The 20,371-nt window shown below is 36.5% G+C and overlaps 1 protein-coding gene across 1 annotated transcript in view; it reads left to right on the forward strand.

Annotated features, from left to right (window-relative positions):
- LOC105230396 (odorant receptor 7a-like) overlaps positions 1 to 3,303 on the forward strand; it is a 6,454-nt gene extending 3,151 nt beyond the window's left edge. Inside the window, exon 4 of the mRNA XM_049454794.1 lies at positions 3,229 to 3,303. Within this exon, the coding sequence (XP_049310751.1) occupies positions 3,229 to 3,303 (75 nt within the window). The remainder of the gene's footprint in view (positions 1 to 3,228) is intronic.
- The last annotated feature ends 17,068 nt before the right edge of the window (positions 3,304 to 20,371 follow it).

A 20,371-nucleotide genomic window follows, 5' to 3' on the forward strand; every position in this document is an offset into this window, starting at 1 on the left:
ACGTGCCCCATATAATGTAGTAACTTCTAGTAGATGAGACCGCCATTTTGTTGACAAATGTCTTTTTTGGTTTTAAGTATGCAAATTAAGCAGACATATCTATTACCCAAACCAAGTGACCGCAGAGCAGCTGATGGATTACCTATTAGAAAAGTTTCGCCGTTTTGTGTACAATTTTGCGTTGAGCGTATGGGGTTGGGCAAAATATCTTGTGGTTGAATAACTGTCGGCGGTCGACCTTCGTTTGTACCGTTGTACAGTTGTTTACAAAGATCCGCGCTGTGGTAATGCCAGCAAATCTAATCAACTCCCATTTGTATGATAACAACTCGCGCTTTACTTAGGTTGTTGTTTTGCTTTGTTGTTCTCGCGTCGTTCTTCCATGTAAATTCGTACTTACGCTCGTCCATAATTACGTTTATCCTTTGAAAGCACGAAAGCGTTTTAAATTTAAACGCATTACGAAAGCTGTCTGTCATTTAAGCGTTTGGCGGAACAAGTTGGTTAGTCGGTCAGAAGTTGGCACGAGTGTGGCTTGGCATTTTACAGACGCTTCCTCTTAGTTAATTATGATATTTAAATTTATGCATGCTTTGCCCCCTCTTGTACGCGCGTGAAAGCTTGGTAGCTTTTCACTTCGCATTTAGTTAGGTTTTAGAGGGTTTTAAATAGATATTTTTACAATAGCTGACTTTTTTAAAACTCTTACAGCGTAAAAAGCTATTTGCGGAGCGCTCACACAATCATTTAAAGCCCCAAAGTCAGATCCAAAAAAGCTCTACTGAACCAAATCAAAAAAATCTCCATTTCACTTCAACTATTTAGATATGCCTTTGAGTTGAGCAATCTCTGAAGATATAAAGGTTTAAAGTCCCATCAGAATTCTGATAAGTTGTTGAGAGAAAAGGCGCGCGAAAGAGAAGAGAGAAGATACCATATATTCAAGATCGCTGTGTAAGTGAGAGGAAACTCTTGCCTCGCAGAATTTCTTTTTCGAAGTCAGCTGATGCTCTTTACCCCATTTTCTAACTGCTTTCTTCAAATGTGAGGTAACATGTTATCTGTTTAGCGTTGGCGGATATAATTCACAAATTTTTCCATGCTTGACCCAGATTAATTTTGCATGAACCTCTTACTCTGCCGAGAACTATTTCTCCGCGCGCACTCTCGACCTCCTAAATAACTAGAAATCCTATTAATAAGTTCATTGTAAAATTTTATTAATTTGATTGTTGTTATTTACAAGCTCTTAGCAATCATTTACCTTGCACCGACAAGCATATACAGGCAATTTAACCTCCCGTAATCTTGATTGAAGTTCATTTTAAGGTTATTATTTGCTTCTCTTTACCCAAGAGCTATTTGTAAATATGTTAAGCAGCCCTTAAGTAGCTCAACCTTTGGGTGGTTATTTAATTTTGCCAAAAATTTGTTTTAGCCATATTTCAAGCATAGATAAATTCTTTAATTAAAAGTGGGAATGTTGATGGAATGAATGCCCAAAAAATGAGGGTAAAAATAAGGCTAATAAGCCGAATGAAGCGCTGTGTATTAAAAGGTCAATTTGAGAGTTGAAAAGGACATTTATTGTACACTCAAAAAATTAAATAACAGTTGTTGCAAACTCATGTAATGCTTGTTGATATGAAAAAAGCGTGATTGATAGCTAAGATGTATAGAAAATGTTAGTGTAGCATTTAGTATTTAAATGAATGTTAGGTTGAGATATTTTTAACAATATGATTGACGGTTGATATCTAACATTGATTGAGAAGATATTGATTGACGAATATTTTTTTAACATAAACGTGTTGACATTGTTTGTAATATAATGGCAATGCTTCAAAATATAACAGAAATTTATAACTTGCTATAAAAATATGCTTGATAATGATTGACATGGTTTTCCAACATTCGATACAGTACAGATTTACATCACTCAGTTTGCCTAAGTACCGCTAGATGCTCGTAAGTTATGCTTGAGCACTTTTATGAGCAAAAATGCTAAATTATGATTGATTTCACTATGATTGATGATGTATAATTATTGCTAATTTTTCTTTTAGTTATTTTTAAAAATTTGTTGTTATTAATATGGTATTTACACAATTTGTTTTGGGTGTTTCGAAACTGGATGCTCAAAAATCATGCTTCAAGCATTATTCAAGCATGATTTTTGAAGGCTTTAAAAAACAATTTTTGTGCTATTCTTTTATATTATAAATATATGTGTTATCGGTTCAATCTTTCTTAATTATGATTGATGGTTGACTGATTGATTAATTGATTGAGTGTGAGGACTGTTTGCTTGATTTTTATTGTTGGTGATGCATACCAACCATTCGTTATGGTTATGTTACATTTTTAAAGATAAAATCGTAAGATTGATAACGTGCTTGAATGCCAAAATTTACTGTTTAAATTATTTTCTTCAGTGCATCTGTTTGGTAGCCTTTCGCCAAATAATGACAGCTTTATTAGTTCCAGCTTCCTCCTGTCAGTCACCGAACATGTTATACCTTACTAAGTGGCTTATTTTGAACAGGTTAAATTTGTACGCAACCTTTTTGGAAACCCAAAATGACATTTGGTTTGGTAAAGATTAATGTTTGTTTATTTGCATACTTTTTGGCGCGCGTGTGATATTGTGGAGTTAAACAGAAACCTTTAGTAGTGGCTTAAGGATGAGCGGAAAGTGGAGATTACACATAAATTCAGTAAGATCATACTCTCTAAAGAAATGACCAAATGCGTTGTTATGGCAATTTAATAAGCTTGAAAAGGAAAGAAAATACTAAAAAGCTTATGTGAAGCTGCTTGAAATGACCAAAGGATTTGGTTGCAAAGTAATAAATGAAAAGAAAATGCCAAAAAGTAGGCATAAATAAATAAATAAATAAATAAAAATGTTTCCTCATCGAAAAGCCATTGTGCCTAGCGGTCACTCACATAGGACTAACTGTCAAAGTGGCGTGTAACTGTGAGATAAGCGGTAAACGACGGCGCACAGATGGAAAGCAGTTGCGAAGCAAAGTAAAAGTAGGACGAAGTGAAACATAAAAAGCTATGATGAATAAAGTGGCCAACACGCAACTACAGAATGCGTGTGGCATAGTAAATGTGGGCCATTACCGTTACGCAAACAGGCACAAATACTAATGAAAGCATACGCACAAAAGCACACGCTACACTGTATAACACAATACTCGCATAACCGTAAATACACAGTGTTGCTGCTGTTCAAGCAAGCACGCCAAGCACACAACCATGATTGGTGGTGGCCTTAGTTACTGTGGTGGCTAATGATGCCAAGCAACTGACTACTAGTATTTCATTTGTTTGTTTATTTTCATTTAAGCTGCCATTACTGTTGTTGTTATTGTTGTTGTTGTTGTAGTAGCTGTTGTTTACATGTCCGAAAAGTTTGGCACTTGTGACTATAACTGCCGTAATTTTTGACGGAAGTTATAATTCATTTGGCCTTAATTGGATTGGAGTGTAACTAATTTCATAGTTTGAATGAGTGGCGTTGTCGAAATGAATGCCTTAGGAAGTTGGTGGTGGATAGTGGATAAACACAACTGCGAGCGCTCAAGCAAGTAAGCCAGAGAAGAAAGTACATAGTTTCGAAATATTTATTAGACAACAATAGGGAAGTGTTGGGTTACAAAAATGTGCTAAAATTTCATTTGAAGCTGGGGTCAAGCATATTCTTACGGGTTGCTTGATTGATGTTGATTGTAGGTATTTTTAAAGCAGTGATTGATACCTTTTGTTGGATATATACTTGTTAAATGGATTTTGTCAGTTTTTAATAGCTTTTGGGTCTGATTGAACATGCTTGATGTGCTGTTTGATCACCATACTTTATTATAAAATACATAGCAGTGTAGTGAGTTATAATAAACCTTGTGTATGTAAATTTTTGGTTATATTTTCTAAGAGTTTGCTTGATTGATGCTGATTGTACGCATTTCCGACCAATGATTGCTGCCTTTTATTGATAATGCTGTTAGTAAATGCATATTCGCTCGCTTTTAATAGCATTTATGTTTGATTGAACATGCTTGATGTACTGCTTGAACGTTATATTTCATAGAAAATAGGGCGTTGTGGTGTAAGGAGCAATATTCGCTCGATTTTAATAGCATTTTAGTTTGATTGAGCATGCTTGATGCATTGATTGAACGTTATATTTCATGGAAAATAGGGCGTTGTGATGTAAGGAGCAATATTCGCTCGATTTTAACAGCATTTAAGTTTGATTGAACATGCTTGATATACTGCTTGAACGCTATATTTCATGGGAAACAGGGCGTTGTGGTGTAAAGAGCAATTCAGGGAAAATGTTAAGCCTATTTAAATCAATTAATTTTTTTTTTGCACTCTATTCCTTTCTTCCTTTACATATGCGCTTAGCTTTATTCTAAATTCTTTAGATTCCAACTAAATTATCTATTATTGCTTGAGGGTCAACTTATTTGTATATATTACGAAAACCCGATTATTCAATTGTCGCCTACGGACGTTTCATGCTGCAGGTGTATCGTGCAGCCTTTGGGTTGACCTTAGGTATCCATATCATTCACACCGAATCATCGCACATACACACTCACCCACAACCCACAAACACTACAATCGTGTGCGTCCGATGAAGTTAGAAATTAATTAAAATACCCATTGTCATCAATATTAAAATGAGGGTGGTCAACTCATCGAAAATCGACACTGTTGCCTTGCCAGCGGTTGCTTAGCAGTGGCAGGGAAGCGAAGCGTGTGATTGTGTGATAATGTTGTGTTAAAAATTAATGATATGTGGCTTTTACGCAATGACGTTGCAAACAATAGAGGAACAAGAGTAGAAAAAGGTCAAAAAGGGGTTTCATTAGAATTAGAGCAATGCGTAGAAGAAGAAATTATACACACGTGTGATAAAGCCACAATAGGATTATAATACCGTACTTTGAGTATATATTACGTAAATTCTATACTTTGGTTCGCTTTTGCTTGATTGCTGTTGTGAATGTATTGTTCAATCATAGCGAATCACTTTCAATCATGTCGTCATTAGTCGAATTTCTAAATATTTTCATTGAAGAATGTTAAAAATATATGGGGGTAGTAATGTGTTGTTCAATCATAGCGAATCACTTTCAATCATGTCAGCAACAGGCAAACTTCTAAATATTTTCATTGAAAAATGTTAAAAATACATGCGAGAAGTAATTTCAGTGAAGCATGTTAAAAATATATGCAAAAAGCAATTTTTAACCAGTCAATCATTCATATTTCATAGCAGCTTAAATCATGCGCAAAAACGGCTATTTAAAAAAAATTATAAGCTAAAATTCAAATAATTAGTTAAATTAATTAAATTGATTGATGACTTTTATGCAGAAAAATTGCTACATACTTATGCTTGTCAATCAATTTTGTAAAAATTAAAAAAAAAAAAAGAATTAAAAAAATTTTAAAATTTTTATATTTGATTGAACTGCAATTTTTGCGTGCAAATATTTTGTTGAGCTTTGTCAATCATCAATATATCTTTGCTATTTTACAAACCCACGTTTGAAACTGTTATTCAATCATTGTCAGCCATCAACTCTCATTGTCAATCATCGGCTATCACAGCAATACATTACGATTTTATTTGCTAGCTTGCTGTTGCATCATGTTTGCTTTGAAATATTTATAGCACTCTTAAGGATTCTAAGAGTAATCGTCAACACTCAGCTTCAATCAAGCAACAAGCATAAAATTATAGTTTTCGAATTTATTGCGATTTTAATGCGTGCGCAAAAACTTGAAATTGATTTTGTTGGATAATAAGGGCTAACGGTATTTACACCCAGCTAAAGCCATAAATTGTCACAACAACAAATAATAATAAAAAGGACGCTGCGTGGTGGTTGAAGAAGAAATGCGCTTGTAAAAAATCTTGCTCATTAGCAGTTTAAATCGCTTTGGAAACTGGTGTTTAATAATTACGCAACAAGCATGCGTAATAAATTATATGTCACTTCATGAATGTCATGAAACTTAATCACATTTTTTGTGAGCATAAATGTTTTTTGTTCACTTTTTTTTATTGTTTGAGTTATGTTTGTAGTTGTGCAAATTGAAAACTGTCATTAATGAATTTTTATGAGCAAGCCATTAGCTTGATTGAAATGAGATTGTGAAACAAGCGCGAAAAGAATTAATAACAATAAAGCGCTTATGCAAGACTAAATACACACAGCAGTTGAATTAAATTTAAAAAATTATATTTTTCCATCTGTATGTAAATATTTCGCAGAAGCAATGTCGCATGCCGCCCGCATCCACGTGACATGTCATTAATATTAATGCGTGGTCATTATATAAAATATTTTAACAAATTAAATTTCCTTCCCCCAACCGTTGTCTCTCCAGCACAGCGTTGCTACGCATTTCGATTTTCTTACATTGAAAATTTTGTGAAAGTTCGTTAGAAATAGGTTTGCTTCTCTTTCTAAATAATCTTCATTTTAATTTCCCAAATGATTTCGGTTCAATCACAGCAAGCTGCAACAGACAAATTGCGTATATTTTGCTCTGATTGTTTTAAGTGCCCACAATAAATCAAATTAATGGCTCTGCAAATTTATCAAATCGTTCAAGCAAAGTTCAATTCCATGTCCGAGAGTAACAAGTTTCCTTTGCGCCAGCTTCGAACGCTAAAAATAGCTAATCACCGAAGCGTAAATAATTACGCTGCCACTAATAGCTAGCTTTTTTCATATTTTTAGTCTGTTTGTGAAATTTGTGGGCCGCACTCAGTGCCACAATCACAACCACATTTCAAATTAGAAAATTTATTTACTCCTACTTGCGGTGTCCATTTTCTAATTACAAATAACTTTGAACGCAGTGCCGCTGCTTGTCAGTTGTTGTCATTGTCAGCATTGTTGTGCGATTGACGATTTTGACATTGACAACTGTGGTGATTGGGGTAGCCAGATGGCGCCAATTATTACTTCTGCTCGAATAATGAGTGCTTACTATTCTACACTGGAAAAAAAAACAAAATGGTCAAAAGCGCAAATTCTAGAATATTTAGTGCAAGCAAAATTTGCAAGACTGTAAGCGACAAACAAGCATAATTTATTTGTTTAAAAAGTATAAAACCATATTCATTTTCATACAAATAATTAGTTTTTGAGAGGAAATCGTACTTTTATTTCAAACAAGCACGCTCCTAGTTGTTCAAGCATATTACAATGCTGTAAATCGCAACATTTCTTGCATGGGGATATTTTTGGTAGTAATTATTAATATAAACGCAAATTTTTTTGTGATCAATCATAAGTTTGATGTGTCAATCATATGAGAAAATTAGTATAGTAATAATTTAATAAATTTCCATGCACTCTGTTTTACTTTTAAGCAGCAATATTGATGTTCAAGCACATTCAAGCATTGTAAATATTAACTTATTGTGATTGATTTAAACAATAATTTCTAAACGTCAACGTTTATTTATTAAAAATTCTACAGCGTACTGTAATAATGTGATCAATCATTTTTTTAAATGTCAATCATAAGAAAAAATTAGTATAGTAATAATTTTATAAATATCCCTATACTCCTTTTTCTTTTACTCGCTGATAAGCAGCAAGATTGATATTCAAACACATTCAAGCATTGTAAAACGAACTTATTGTATTTGATTTAAACAATTATTTGTAAACTACAATATTTACTTATATAAAAATGCTACAGCGTACTGAAATAATGTGATCAATCATAAGTTTTATATGTCAATCATTTGAAAACATGATTAAAATTTTAGTTTCAAAGTATTTTAACACTAATTTATCTATATTAAACAGTACTATCCACGCCCAATCACATATCAAGCACTTTGAATATGCATAAATCATGTAAACTTTACACCAGAATCATTGTAGGTCTTTCAGTATATGCATAATTTCAATCGGTTTTCCATTAAAACAGTCGTCCATCAAAGTTTATATCCATCAATCATATTAGAAATTACTTAAAAATTCTTCAATCAAATCGCTTAAGTCACAGTGTAGTGTAATATAAAAAAATGTAAGAACTATTGTAAAGTGTATTCTTTTTTTCTTGCTCAAGTACACCCTCCATCTATTTTGACCTTCAACTAGTCACCCTCCTTTCTACTAAATATCTCATCAGTGTCAGCATCTATGCCCTGTCATGCTCCAATGCTTCTGTCGAACAACGGCAGGCGCGTGTGAGCGTCAGCCGGCAGGCGCTGTGCATGTTCGATAATGATTACACTCAAGGAATTTATGTCGCATAGTTAATTAAATTTCGAACAGGAAAACTAACTAACAGAGCGCCACAAAGTGTGTAGATATGGTTGAAGGACTTGCGTCGTCTTCGTCGCGTACAAATGCTTGTGTGTGCGTGCTTGAGGAGCAGAAACACAGATGAGCCGAAAGTGTAGCAGCATGAGAAAAGTGCGATTGATTTGCCGAATACTTGGGAGCGCGCAAATTGACATTGGCATTAGTAGTTCCGAGTATTCAGTTGGCATTTGGCCTCGCCAAAGGTTCGTCGGGCTAGTAGGAAATTCACAAACGTTTCTCTTGGGAATTATGTGTCGTTAGCGGCTATTCATTTCTAGATCAAACCTTAAATCTTAAAAATTCACTACGTACTCAGCCTAACAGTTTGCCAGTCATCGCTTGCACCCGCTCTCTTTTATCCTTTACACGGCCTCACTGCGAATCAAGCTGAAAATTTCTGCTGCCCTTCACTGCTGTCGAAAATTTTATGTTTAACTGTCACATTACCAATAACGAGTCGTCTCGCCCTGCCAACCAGCCGCCCTCCATGGCCAATCCAACTCACTTTTGCCACTGGTGTTGCCAATTGCTTGAAGTAATTTTGTTAAGCTCATTCACTCATTCATTTCCCTCAGTATTGTCTCACTAACAAGCACTAATGGCCATTCCCGTTCTAAATCCAACAGTAGCAGGTTGAGTAGCGTGAGGCTTGGCGCACCCGCATTCGTAACACAATGTCTTTATTAACTTTTTTTGTTGCTTTTGTTGTGCTTGTATTAGTGGTGGTGTTGCTCCTTCGTTGGCGTTAGTGTTGGCGCACAAATCGAATTCATGATTTTAATCACTTCTTAGCTGCAAACTATTAATTTTCTGCCGGACCGCCTGAACAAGATTGTGACATTAAATTTAACTAATTGCCGGCTTTTAGGCGCAAAGTGAGTGTGCGTGCTCATTAATGATAATGAGAGTTGAGATAAATTCAGGAGAGCACTCATTTCGAACAAATTAATTTCATTATTTATGCCTTAGAATTACAAGAATATTTCTTCATAAAAACGGGTACTTAATTTAGAATATTATCTCGGCAATCGTCGTGATATTAAGAGAGCCAAAGGAAAATGGGAACTTTCATAAAACACATTTCGTTTCAAATAAGTCGCATAATTAACTAACTGTGAACTGTATGAGTAGAAGAATTTGATAGCTTTGAAACCACTTATAGGTAAAAAAAACGGTTTTTACTTTATGTAGCTAGGTGTAGCAAATTAGCAGCTATCAAGCTGAAATTCGATTCCGTCGACGTTTTTTACCTCTTAAGCAATGCAGTAAAGAATAAACACGCTACGCTCAAAAACACCCCTACCAGCCATATAACGGGTAATTCTTTATGAGATGATGGGTTTACTATTATGCTGATAGTTGGTATGCGCTTTCATTTTTACAATTATTTTACTATGAAAAAAATATGGCAAGCTTACGTGGAGCTCGTAAATGCAAACCTGGTGCTATGGAGTTCAATATTTGTTATTATATATTTTTTTATTTTAATTTTTTATTTTTATTATTTTGTGCATTTTCCGTCATTTGCGAAACAAAATCCTGAAATAAATTTGAAATTTCGTGAAGCAACCCTGCGTTTTTGACTCACGAAAAAATCCGCTGCTCGCCGCAAAATTCCAATTAAAATTCCGTTTGCGCAAACGCGCTGCTTGACAATCAACACTCGTCGGAATTTTTGCACATTTTTCGCATCATCATGCACATTATCTAACCAACTTGCAAAAAGTTAAACAGCAGCCTATAACGTTGACAACAACAAGACTGGTGTGTGTACCCCACATTTCCTTTCATATTTTTACGATGCTGCGCTTAGTGGCGCTGTTGTTTGTTGCTGCTGTTGTGGTTGTTGCTGCTGCTTGTGTTATTGCATTTATGCGTGGCTTTATTGCCGCTGCCAGCACTTTTCATTATCACTATTTCATTTTTATCTTCATTTCTCATTTCCTTCGACACTGTCCCGTACTTGCAGAGAAGACGCGACTAACAGCGCTGCGCTCTTAGTGCGGCTTCTTCTATGTAGCTGCTTGAGTATTTGCGTGTGTACGTTTTTGCACTTGTTTTTGCATTTGTTTAAAATTTTTTTGTTTTTGTTTTAATTTTTTTTGTTTCTGTTTTTGTACTACACATTTCATTAAAGCCAAGCAGCAGCCCAAGCAGACAAAAATGAGCGCGCGAATTTGTGTGCATGTGTGCTGTTTTTTCATTTTTCTGCAGCGCCATGGGGCGCATAACGGTGAATGCAGCAGCAGCAGCAGCAACATTTGGCAACATTGTTTATGTTGGTGTTAGTGTTTTTCGCAGTTCCTGCGAGGTTATTATTATTATGGCTGCGGCCATTATGGTTGTTGTTGTTTTATGCACAGTTGTCATCCTGCGTAGAGCGCCAACGACTTTCGCGGCGTCAAACACAAAAGAGACAAAGCCACACACGCCCACACACACACACACACACTTGAGCATTATCGTTTGGCACTCGTCAACAGCATCGTCTCCTGCCGTTGCAGAGGCGACTGTTTATTCTTTTTCTTCTTCTTCTACCATTCACACACGATTTACTTGATTTCTGCGCTTACTATATACTTTGCTGTAATAACTGTTTTTGTTTTTGTTGTTGTTGAATTTGCTGTTTTTGCTGTTGTTGTTGTTATGTTTGTTTTTAATTTCTCTCTACAAACGTTGTAATTTCCCCCTCTTCAAAAACACGGCTGTTGTTGTTTTTGTTTTGTTGCTGCCACTTACCGTTAGTACTCTAGTTGGCTGATTTTTATGTGCGTCTGCTCTGCGTTGCTTATTTTACTACTGTCAGCCGTTCACCGCCGGCAGCGCGCACAGTAAACATGAAAAACGTTGTTATTGTTACTGTTGTTGTTTTAGTTTTTGTTGTCACTCAATGCATTACACGAAGCATTTGTTGTCATTACTTTGTTTCGTTGATTTGCGATAATGAAAACTTATCGTGCGAAAAAAGTAGCAGCAGCAGCATTTACAACAACACGAGGCGACGACAAAAAGCGGAGTTGCAACAAAAACGCTTTGAAGGCCGCAACAATAAAGTGAAAACAACAAACTTACAAGCAAATGGGTTACAACAAAGTCGTGGCGAAAATGTGCGCTAATGTCAACACTAAGTTGATAAACGACAAAGCACTACTTGTATGTACCGTTAGCAGTTTTATTTGCAGGGCGCAAAGCAAAATAAATAAACAGTGCGAACAGAGAAAAAGTTGTCAACAGTTCGCTTAGACAGATGGTTAAGATGGTGAAAGCACGGTTTTAAAGGCAATACAATGCCGGCAGTGGGAGGGAGAGGTTGAAAGAGAGGGCGGTAGAGAGCAAAGGAGAGAGGGAAAGTGAGACAGTAATAGTGCCCAAAAGAAGAAATTGAAGTTATCAACAGCAGAGAATATTTCGCTGTAATAAGTCAGTTAAGAATTACAAAACAAATGTTCAAACGACCGAAAAATGCTAAAATCATTAAATTTATAAACTCAAAGGGACATGGAAAACAGATCTCTTGAAAACACGGCTGCTTGATAATACATTGGGTAGTCGAAAAAGTCTTTTCGTATTTTTAATCAAACTTCAACTTATTTTTTATATTTTTAATGAACTTTACTGAACCAAATATGTACCATTGGTCGACCACCTTTTGCCATTTTTCCGTTAGAGACATTATTCCATCAGTGTAAAACTTTTCTCGCTTCTCGGCAAAAAACTGTGACAAGGAGTTCAGCATTGACCGAAACAAATGGTAGTCCAATGGTGTAAAGTCAGGGCTGTATGGTGGATGATTCAAAACTTCCCAGCCAAGTTCTCCCAGTTTTTTCGGAGTCATCAAAGATGTGGGTGGTCTAGTGTTGTCCTGATGAAAGACGAAGCCTTTTTTACTCAAACATTAAGCTTCTGTTTGTAGCTAACTTTTTTTAAATGGTTCAAAACCGTTTGATGATGAAGTTAAGTTCCTTAGCAGCCTTGACGCTTATGTGACGGTCCTGAGCAATCTTTTCCATAACTTCATCGACCTTTTCTACGATAGGTCGACCAGAGCGAGTTGCATCTTTCACATCGCAATTTCCAGAACAGCGACATCTATTGACAAAATACGAAAAGACTTTTTCGACTATCCAATAGTTTACACTATTTCAAAAGAATCGAATATTTTATTCGTGCCACAAAAATGCGCCTGTAATTCTCAGCCTGTTTGTTTACTTTTTCGAACAAATATTATGCTAAAAGCGACTTTCGTCTACTCAGAGAGATTTGAACTTGAACGAAATTTAATTTAACCTGAAAAAATTCTTTGTCAGATCTGTTTGCTAATTTAGTGCTTCCAGTAATCTCTCTCACGTAGCTTAGAATAGCTGTGTCTAATAATAGTCTGACAATTCTGTGAGCAAACCCGGCCTGGTTTTAACAAGCATGTGTGTGTGTCTAATCGCTTTTTCTTTCATTACAACTGTGTCCTTACTGTTCTATTTCTTTTTGTTGTCTTTCAACGTGTTCTTTGCTAATGTGATGCCTTTGTATGCCTCGCAGTTAATAGCAAAATGATGTACTCAGTTAATCTCAACGTAAAGTCAGCTTGTTCCAACATTTTTCACACTCCGACAAAAAGTGTCTTCCATTGGTCCAACTGGATATTTATAGGGTTTCTTCGTTGCTCGAAAACATGTGTCACCTCCACAGCGAGTGGCTGCGTAACTGAAGTGACAGGCGCGTACGCAATTCAACTGCGTCAGGTGGCCAGCATGATTGGCGCCTAAAAGCGGCACACAAACAATGCAAGCGAGGGTGGCGCAGTGTGAGGCCTTTCCACGCAGCTCAAAAGCATTGCGTAGGGTGTCAAAGCGGCTTTCGTGCCTAATTAGCTTACTTTTACTTTAAAACTTTTGGCAACAAATACTTCCTAAGGCCCCTGTCCCACACTGCAATAACTACTTTAACCAGCTGAGCGCTTCATTCATTGCACTTTGCAACTGGTTCGCCGCGTTGTTGCGTCTGTCTGTGCGAAAGTTTTGTTGGCAAAGAAAAAGTCTGCTATTCCGCTTAAATATAAATGAATTTATAATGTCAGTGTCGCTTGCGTAAATGCGTAATAACAAGTGGCATACTTTTAGGCGTTCAACGCTGAGTTGACGTTGGCATTAAACTAATTGAAAGTTTAGTTTCAGGCGTGGTGACAACTTTGTAAAAAGCCGGCGAATCTTTGACAGTTGCGACAAATTAACAAAATTAAAAAACCGGTTAGCTTTCGGCGCTTTCGGAAGCATACATTTAGGCGCTGTGCGGGCGCCGTACTTGAAAACTAATTATTTGTTGAAAAGAAAAACGCAAATGAGTAGTGTTTTGCACAAAAGTTAATTGTAGCAATGGCAAGTAAATAAGTGAAAGTGTTACATGCTTTTAGGCGCTTTGGCTTAGAGGGTTGTATAGACCGATTTTATATTGGCTAAATTTAAAAAGTTTTAATTTATATATTTTTAGCACTGCTGCGGGTTATATTTAAGATTTCATTATTCCATAATTTCCGATTAATCGATAAAAAACGATTTTACATTATTCGAATGAAGTGTTTTGCTAGAAAGGCAATTTCGGAACTATATCGTAATCGATTTGCTGATAATTTTGACTGATAATCGTAACCTTTTGTTAGTTTAGTTTTATCGATGATACTGCGCTATTGTTAGTGAAAACGTTTGAAATTTTTTTTTAACAAACTTGTCACCCTTTGAATTTTTTTTATTACTATTATGAATATATAATCGATAAATATATATCGATAAATTATCGATTTTTTTTATCGAGTTTGCGAAAAGTTTTGAAACGTTCAAAGAAAAGCTTCCGATTACTTAAAAAAATCGATTTATTTAGCAAAATTATCGATTTTGTATCGAGTTTTTCACTTTTGGACATTTTTTAAATGTTTCTGAGTGCTGCTATTAAATGGTCTTCAATTGTTATGTTTGTTTTCTTAAACATTTCACATTTAATCGGTATAAAATGTTTATAATGGTTCGCACTTTTCAAATTTTCCGTTGTTGTTTCGATTATTTTAATCGAAAAAATTGTTTGTCGTTGCTTTTGTGTTATTTTGGTGTTTTTTTACAACGACATATAATTTTTATTGTGCTTTGATGATATTGGAATTTTCTAAAAAAAATCCGCTTCTGATGATAATGAATTAACGGTACAAATTTTCACTTATCGACAACTTTCTGCTGAAATGAATATATTTCGCTGCATTTGAAATGTAATTAAAAATTACAAACATCTGATTTCGCTTCCCACATTTACCGGTCACCTCAGTAAATGACTAATTATTTGCGTAAACGCAAAGCGTAGCATACTTTTCGGCGGTTGTACATTTACACCGCAGCAGCAAACGAAATTACCAGCCGAATTCGAATGAACACCGCAGAAACGTTGCAATCGAATGCTGTTCAAGTTGAATTTTTAATTGTATTTGCATATACCGTGTATTTGTTGCCTACATTTAGGCGGCCATAAACGAATTTCGAAAATTTTAAATATGATTAATAGCGCTGTTGCAATTAGAAAACAAAACTAAACTAATGCGTTAGCAAAACGTTTTCCAAACAGGTGTGTAGCCTGCATTTAGGCGTAAATTTAATTTTTTGTTTTGTAAATTTATTGAACCGTTAATTTGCGCACTGCAAACCACATTTTCAGTCCGAAGTTGTTATGCCACCATATAGAAAAAGTGAAAACAAAAATCGCGTTGCCACTGCAGTCAGTGCATTCATATTCAAATTAATTTAAGCATACTTTACGGCTGTTGCGCCTAACAGGCACATTGGCTTGTGTTTATTTGTGTATTGAAAGCAGCAAATTTTGCGGAATTCGCAAATTTTGCAATGAACTCGTGTGTGTGCCAAGTGCAAAATGTTTAATTTGCATGCATGATTATAGCATATTTATAGGCGCTCAATGTGTGCACGCATTGCTAACGACAATTATTTGTATTAAATGCATTTTATTTTGCTGCTGATTGCTTGCGTTTTTGGCACAGCACCCAAATTCAATGCAAATGTTGCGGTCAGCTGTGTGGTGTATAACGGTAACTGCACGTAATGGTCGAGAGAGTATACTTTTAGGCGTGCCAAGCACATGTTTTGACTAAGTAACTATATTTGGTTTTTATTTTTTAGATTTTATAGGCCGAAAAGTTGTCGAAAGTGCGAAAAGCTGTGCCAGAATTGTTTGTTTTGCGTGTGTATTTCGGATAGGAAAAGCAATCCAAGTCGCGCAGTTTGCTATTTCGCCCATCTTCGCACGCACACATATTTGATTGCTTTCGAGCATTTGCGCAATGTCAATAATAAAATGAATATGAGAAAAATCGTTTGCTCTTAATAAAAATCACTGAAAATAATTTATCGACAGTGCGCCACAAAGTAGACTACACGCGGTAAAGGCAAATTCTTAAAAACGCCCACATGCCTTGTCGGCTTAAGTGCTTGGCCCGCCTGTTAGCTTGTAAATTCCGACTTGGCAAGCGCCTGAAAGTATGCAGTAAATATGTGACTGTGTTAAGATTTTTGCTTGTGTGTGTGTGCGTGTTACAATGTTACCAGCAATAAGTATGCTTTGCTGAAGGCCTTTGAAAATATTTTATGCGCGCACACATACACCCATGTATACTTGTATGCGTGTAGTTGCTTACACTCGCAATCAATCGCTTTCAATTACTCACAATTACCGCATTGACCTCAAACAGCTGCACTTAAGTTTAAATAAATTTGTTTTCAATACACTTTTGAGGCAGGCTGAAGCATCTCAAGCTCAACCACAGGCACAGCCACTGGCACAGGCCGCTGCGAGTCTTTGCCGCTATGCTTTGTGCGCGTCAAGCAGCTTGCTCGCTACATATTTCACGCTGCTGCTTATTTTACATTCGCACTTCTGCTGTTTTGCTTCACGATTTTCATACTTCGCCTTTGCTACGCTGCTGCTTTCCACACTATTCTTCGATTTTTACGCGTTCTTTGTGCAACTCCAAGTTTTTACGCATGAATTGGATTGCCGAAATACCATACGCTGGCGAATGTGGCTTTTAATTAGCATTCGAGCAAGCTTTTTCTTATAAAAATCGCTAAGAAACAATAATTTAATACTTCACTAGCGGCGCAATGTTTCGACTGCGCTTGAAAGTATGCAACATCAAGCAATAAGAGCCAAAATTTATGGGTTGTTCGATTATTTTTTATGGTTTTTAATAATTAAATATTACACACAGCAATTTAGCGGTACTTTATGCGTACATAACACATACTTTTATGTGCAAGCCCCTGGAAGTATGCTTCACGCAGACATTTATTGCTTGTGTGTGCTTAGAACTCGCATAAAAGGGAAGTAATTTTCAAATATGCTGCGAGATAAAAAATGTCACGTCGATTAAAACGCGATTAAAGTTGAAAATACGCAATTGAGCGCATAATGTGGTGAGGAGAACCGGCGAAACAAGTGATTGAAGCAAGTGAGGTGGCTTTGGCGCACACATAATGACAGTTATAGCTATTTTAGAAACTCTTCCTGCATAGTTTAGTCTATTTGCCGAAGTAGGATAAGCACATTTGACTATATTTATGGCAAGCGAGTTTTTCTGTTCACATCCCATTTGGGAGAACGATAATATATTCTAAAGAGTGTAATACATGTAATGTTAATGGTCGCATATCGTACTAGTCTTGAAGTGCTTGTTAAGAAAAATAACATATTTTGGGCTCCTTGATGCCACTTAAGTCCGCTGATCAGTAACGGTCACAGATCTGAAGCACTCAAGTGCTGCACTTGCTATTGTCGGAGCCAGGGTTCAAAGCTGAAGGTTTGTTCTAAAACCAACGGATCCAAGTAGTTCTCTTTCGCTCTTAGAAAAATCTATTTTGGACTTTCAACTGATTAATGATTTGAATTGTTATTCACAAAAAAAACTCTCTTAAGCGTTGGGGATGATGCTGGTGCATATTCGCTAGTCTTTCGACTCTACAGGCTGCATCGCAAGATTTTGCTACTTTTACCGTTCTAAGTGTCTCTGAAATGAAAGTATTTTCATTTTCTTCTACCGCTGGCAGTACTTTATCCCGAGCTCATTTCTCTTCTTCTCCAAATGGCGACGGCTAATAACCGCATAATTATGACATCTAATGTGCAGCGCTGATGCGCGTTTTCCTTCTCAAAATGTAACCACCGTCTGTTGGGCTTCCGCCACAAAGGCAGAAACGGCCGAAATCATATTTCTTCCACCGATAATACCGCGAAGTCGACTTATGGCTACAGAAAGCAGCTGCCAAGCTGTCTGCTGCTGAAGTCACCTGTCCGCCAGCTGACAGCTAAGCGCCTTGACATTAATTAAGCGCCAAGTTCAAACTTTTCATTAATATTTTTTCCCATTCACTGCGTCGCGTACATCCGATGCGAGGCGATGCAATACAAACATCACACCCGCAACCGCACCAGCACCCACACAAACATATACTTTCACAGTCTCTTCACTCTTTATGGAAATTGATAAGCCGCAGTGAAGCAGAAAAATGCTGAATTTTTCCAGCTGCGGCAGCTGCAGCGTCAAGTGGTGAAAATGTAATACGCAAATTAACGTCAAAGAAAGCGAGCGCAAAGCGGAGCGCCGAAAAGCGCGCTTGCCATGGGGCGACAGCAGCGAAGGTGGCGCGTCCTGTCGGCTTTGCTTGTACTTATCCGCCATATGAACTCGACTGGATTCAATTGTCCTGATTACGACAGTGGCAATGCTGCTCGAACAAATTGAATTGACGCAAGCAGCGGGCGCCGAGTTTGGGGGCCACTATGTTGTTGTTATGTAATTGCGCGAGATTTCGTTTTCAGATACCGTTGGTTGGGAAAGTGTTGTTGCTGCTCGGCTTTTATGCACAGCCAACCCAAGTTATTGGCACATTTCACACAACATTTTCGGGCGAATTGCCGCTTGATGGGCAGCGCGTTTCTAGGACTGACAGACGGCGGTGGTGCGGTAGCTGGTGCTTGTTGTTCACCATATTTTCAATAAATATTTGCACCTTTTTGTCGATTCCGAAAATTTCGCCATTCATTAGGCTGCTGTAGCGTTAATAATTAGCAAAGTTCTGCATTGCATACCCAACACAATGGATAAATAATGAATGTAAACAAAAGATAAGACGATAAAATGGGTTGTGGGGCGGGCAACGCACACACACACAAAGCCAGCGCATAAATGAACTGAAAGTGCTTATTTGTGTTCAGTTTGATTAATATTTGTATACTTGATTGAAGTACTCCAGCCAGTAGCTTCGAGCTGCTGAAAGCTTCGAGGTGGAGAGGTTGTAACTTAGGTTGAAAGACTGAGGAAATTTGGTAAAGAGATTGTATCAGCACAGGTATTTTGGGTTTGTAAATACAGTTCTTCATAAACTTGTAAGCAATGCGGCGCCCTTTTTGGATGGTCTGGTCTTTGTAGCATTTATAAAATTTGATAACCCAGGCGAGTCTACTCATTTTTCTGACGTTGAACTCTGCCGGATATAATGTAAAATATTGCAAAATTAACAATTACTAACAAATGAAAAATTAATTAAAAAACATTTTCCAATGGACCAAATTGTGAATCTAAACCATTCTCGAATCCCCTAGAATACACACAAAAAATTTCATCCAAATCGGTCCAGCCGTTTAGGAGGAGTTCAGTAACATACACACGCACGCGAAAAATATGTATATAAAGATGATCAGCAAGCTGAGCCGACTTAGCCACATCCTTCTGTATATATGCGAGCTAGTGTCCCAGTTGTAGAGAGTCGATCTGAAATTTTGAACAAGTTCTTTCCTTCCCAAAAAGCCACCCATTTGTTGGGACCGCCTATATCGGTCCACTATAGCACACAGCTGCCTTTCAAGTTGACCGATCTAAATCAAGTTTTTGAAAGGAATACTGTTTTAATTGACAAGATATCATGATGAAATTTCGCACATGCTGTTATTTAAAGCGACGCTACAATATCCAAAGAAATTATTTAGATCGGTCCACTACAGCATATAGCTGTCGTACAAACTAACCCACCAAAGTCAAGCTTTTAAGTCAATAATTTTCTAGTTTTTTATTTTCATGCATTCTCACTCATTTGTAATTTGCTTTCATCACCTCTGACTAAACAGCAAATGACGCAACTAATTTACAGTTATTATATAAGCACCTATAATAGGTATTTATAATAACAACTATTCATACTTGAGCGACAACAGTGTTGAAATTTCTTAATTTTTTTTTAGAATATGTATTCACTTGAATTTCAGCTTGTCACTGACTTTTCCAGCACGTCACTATGCAAAGTAAGCGCGATTATGTGTAAATGCCTTAATTAGGCTAAATACTAATGTACAAGTGTGTAGCATAAGTATATATTTGCGTGTGTATGTGTTTCTTAATATGCACATTTAGCTTCTACATGCATGCATATGCTTGTAGTGGTGCTTAAGTGGGTGTGCGTGTTATTGTACAACGGAAAATACCATGCTAATGCCGTCTAATTAATGAATATAAAGCACCGAAATGGTACAACACGACGTATGATTAACATTTAATAATGAGCTGCAGATAGTCAAGTGCGAAAGAGGAAAGAGATAAGAGGAGAAGAGAGAGAGGAACATGAAAAAGTGAGTGTCACTGTTGCTAAGAATGGTAGCAGCGCATGCTAGTGATTTAAGTGGAGTAGTTGGCATTTTTTTTTTTCTAAATATTACAGCGAAAGTGACGGGCAGCTGGGGAATAGTTGAAGGCAAGTGCAAAGATAATGTGCAAAAATGAGCGCTGTACACTTTTTATTTACTTTTTAATTTATTAAAAATTTAATTTATTTAATTTATTAAGAATTTGATAAAATTCCATAAAAAACCAAATTAAAAATTTAGCCCCAAAAGTATGCTACATAAAGTATGAAATACAGCTTTCGCCGAAAATATTTAATAAAATCACACCACATAGCCTCCTCAATATCTGG

The sequence above is a fragment of the Bactrocera dorsalis genome, chromosome 4 (assembly GCF_023373825.1).
Source record: "Bactrocera dorsalis isolate Fly_Bdor chromosome 4, ASM2337382v1, whole genome shotgun sequence".
Taxonomy (NCBI): Eukaryota; Metazoa; Arthropoda; class Insecta; order Diptera; family Tephritidae; genus Bactrocera; species Bactrocera dorsalis.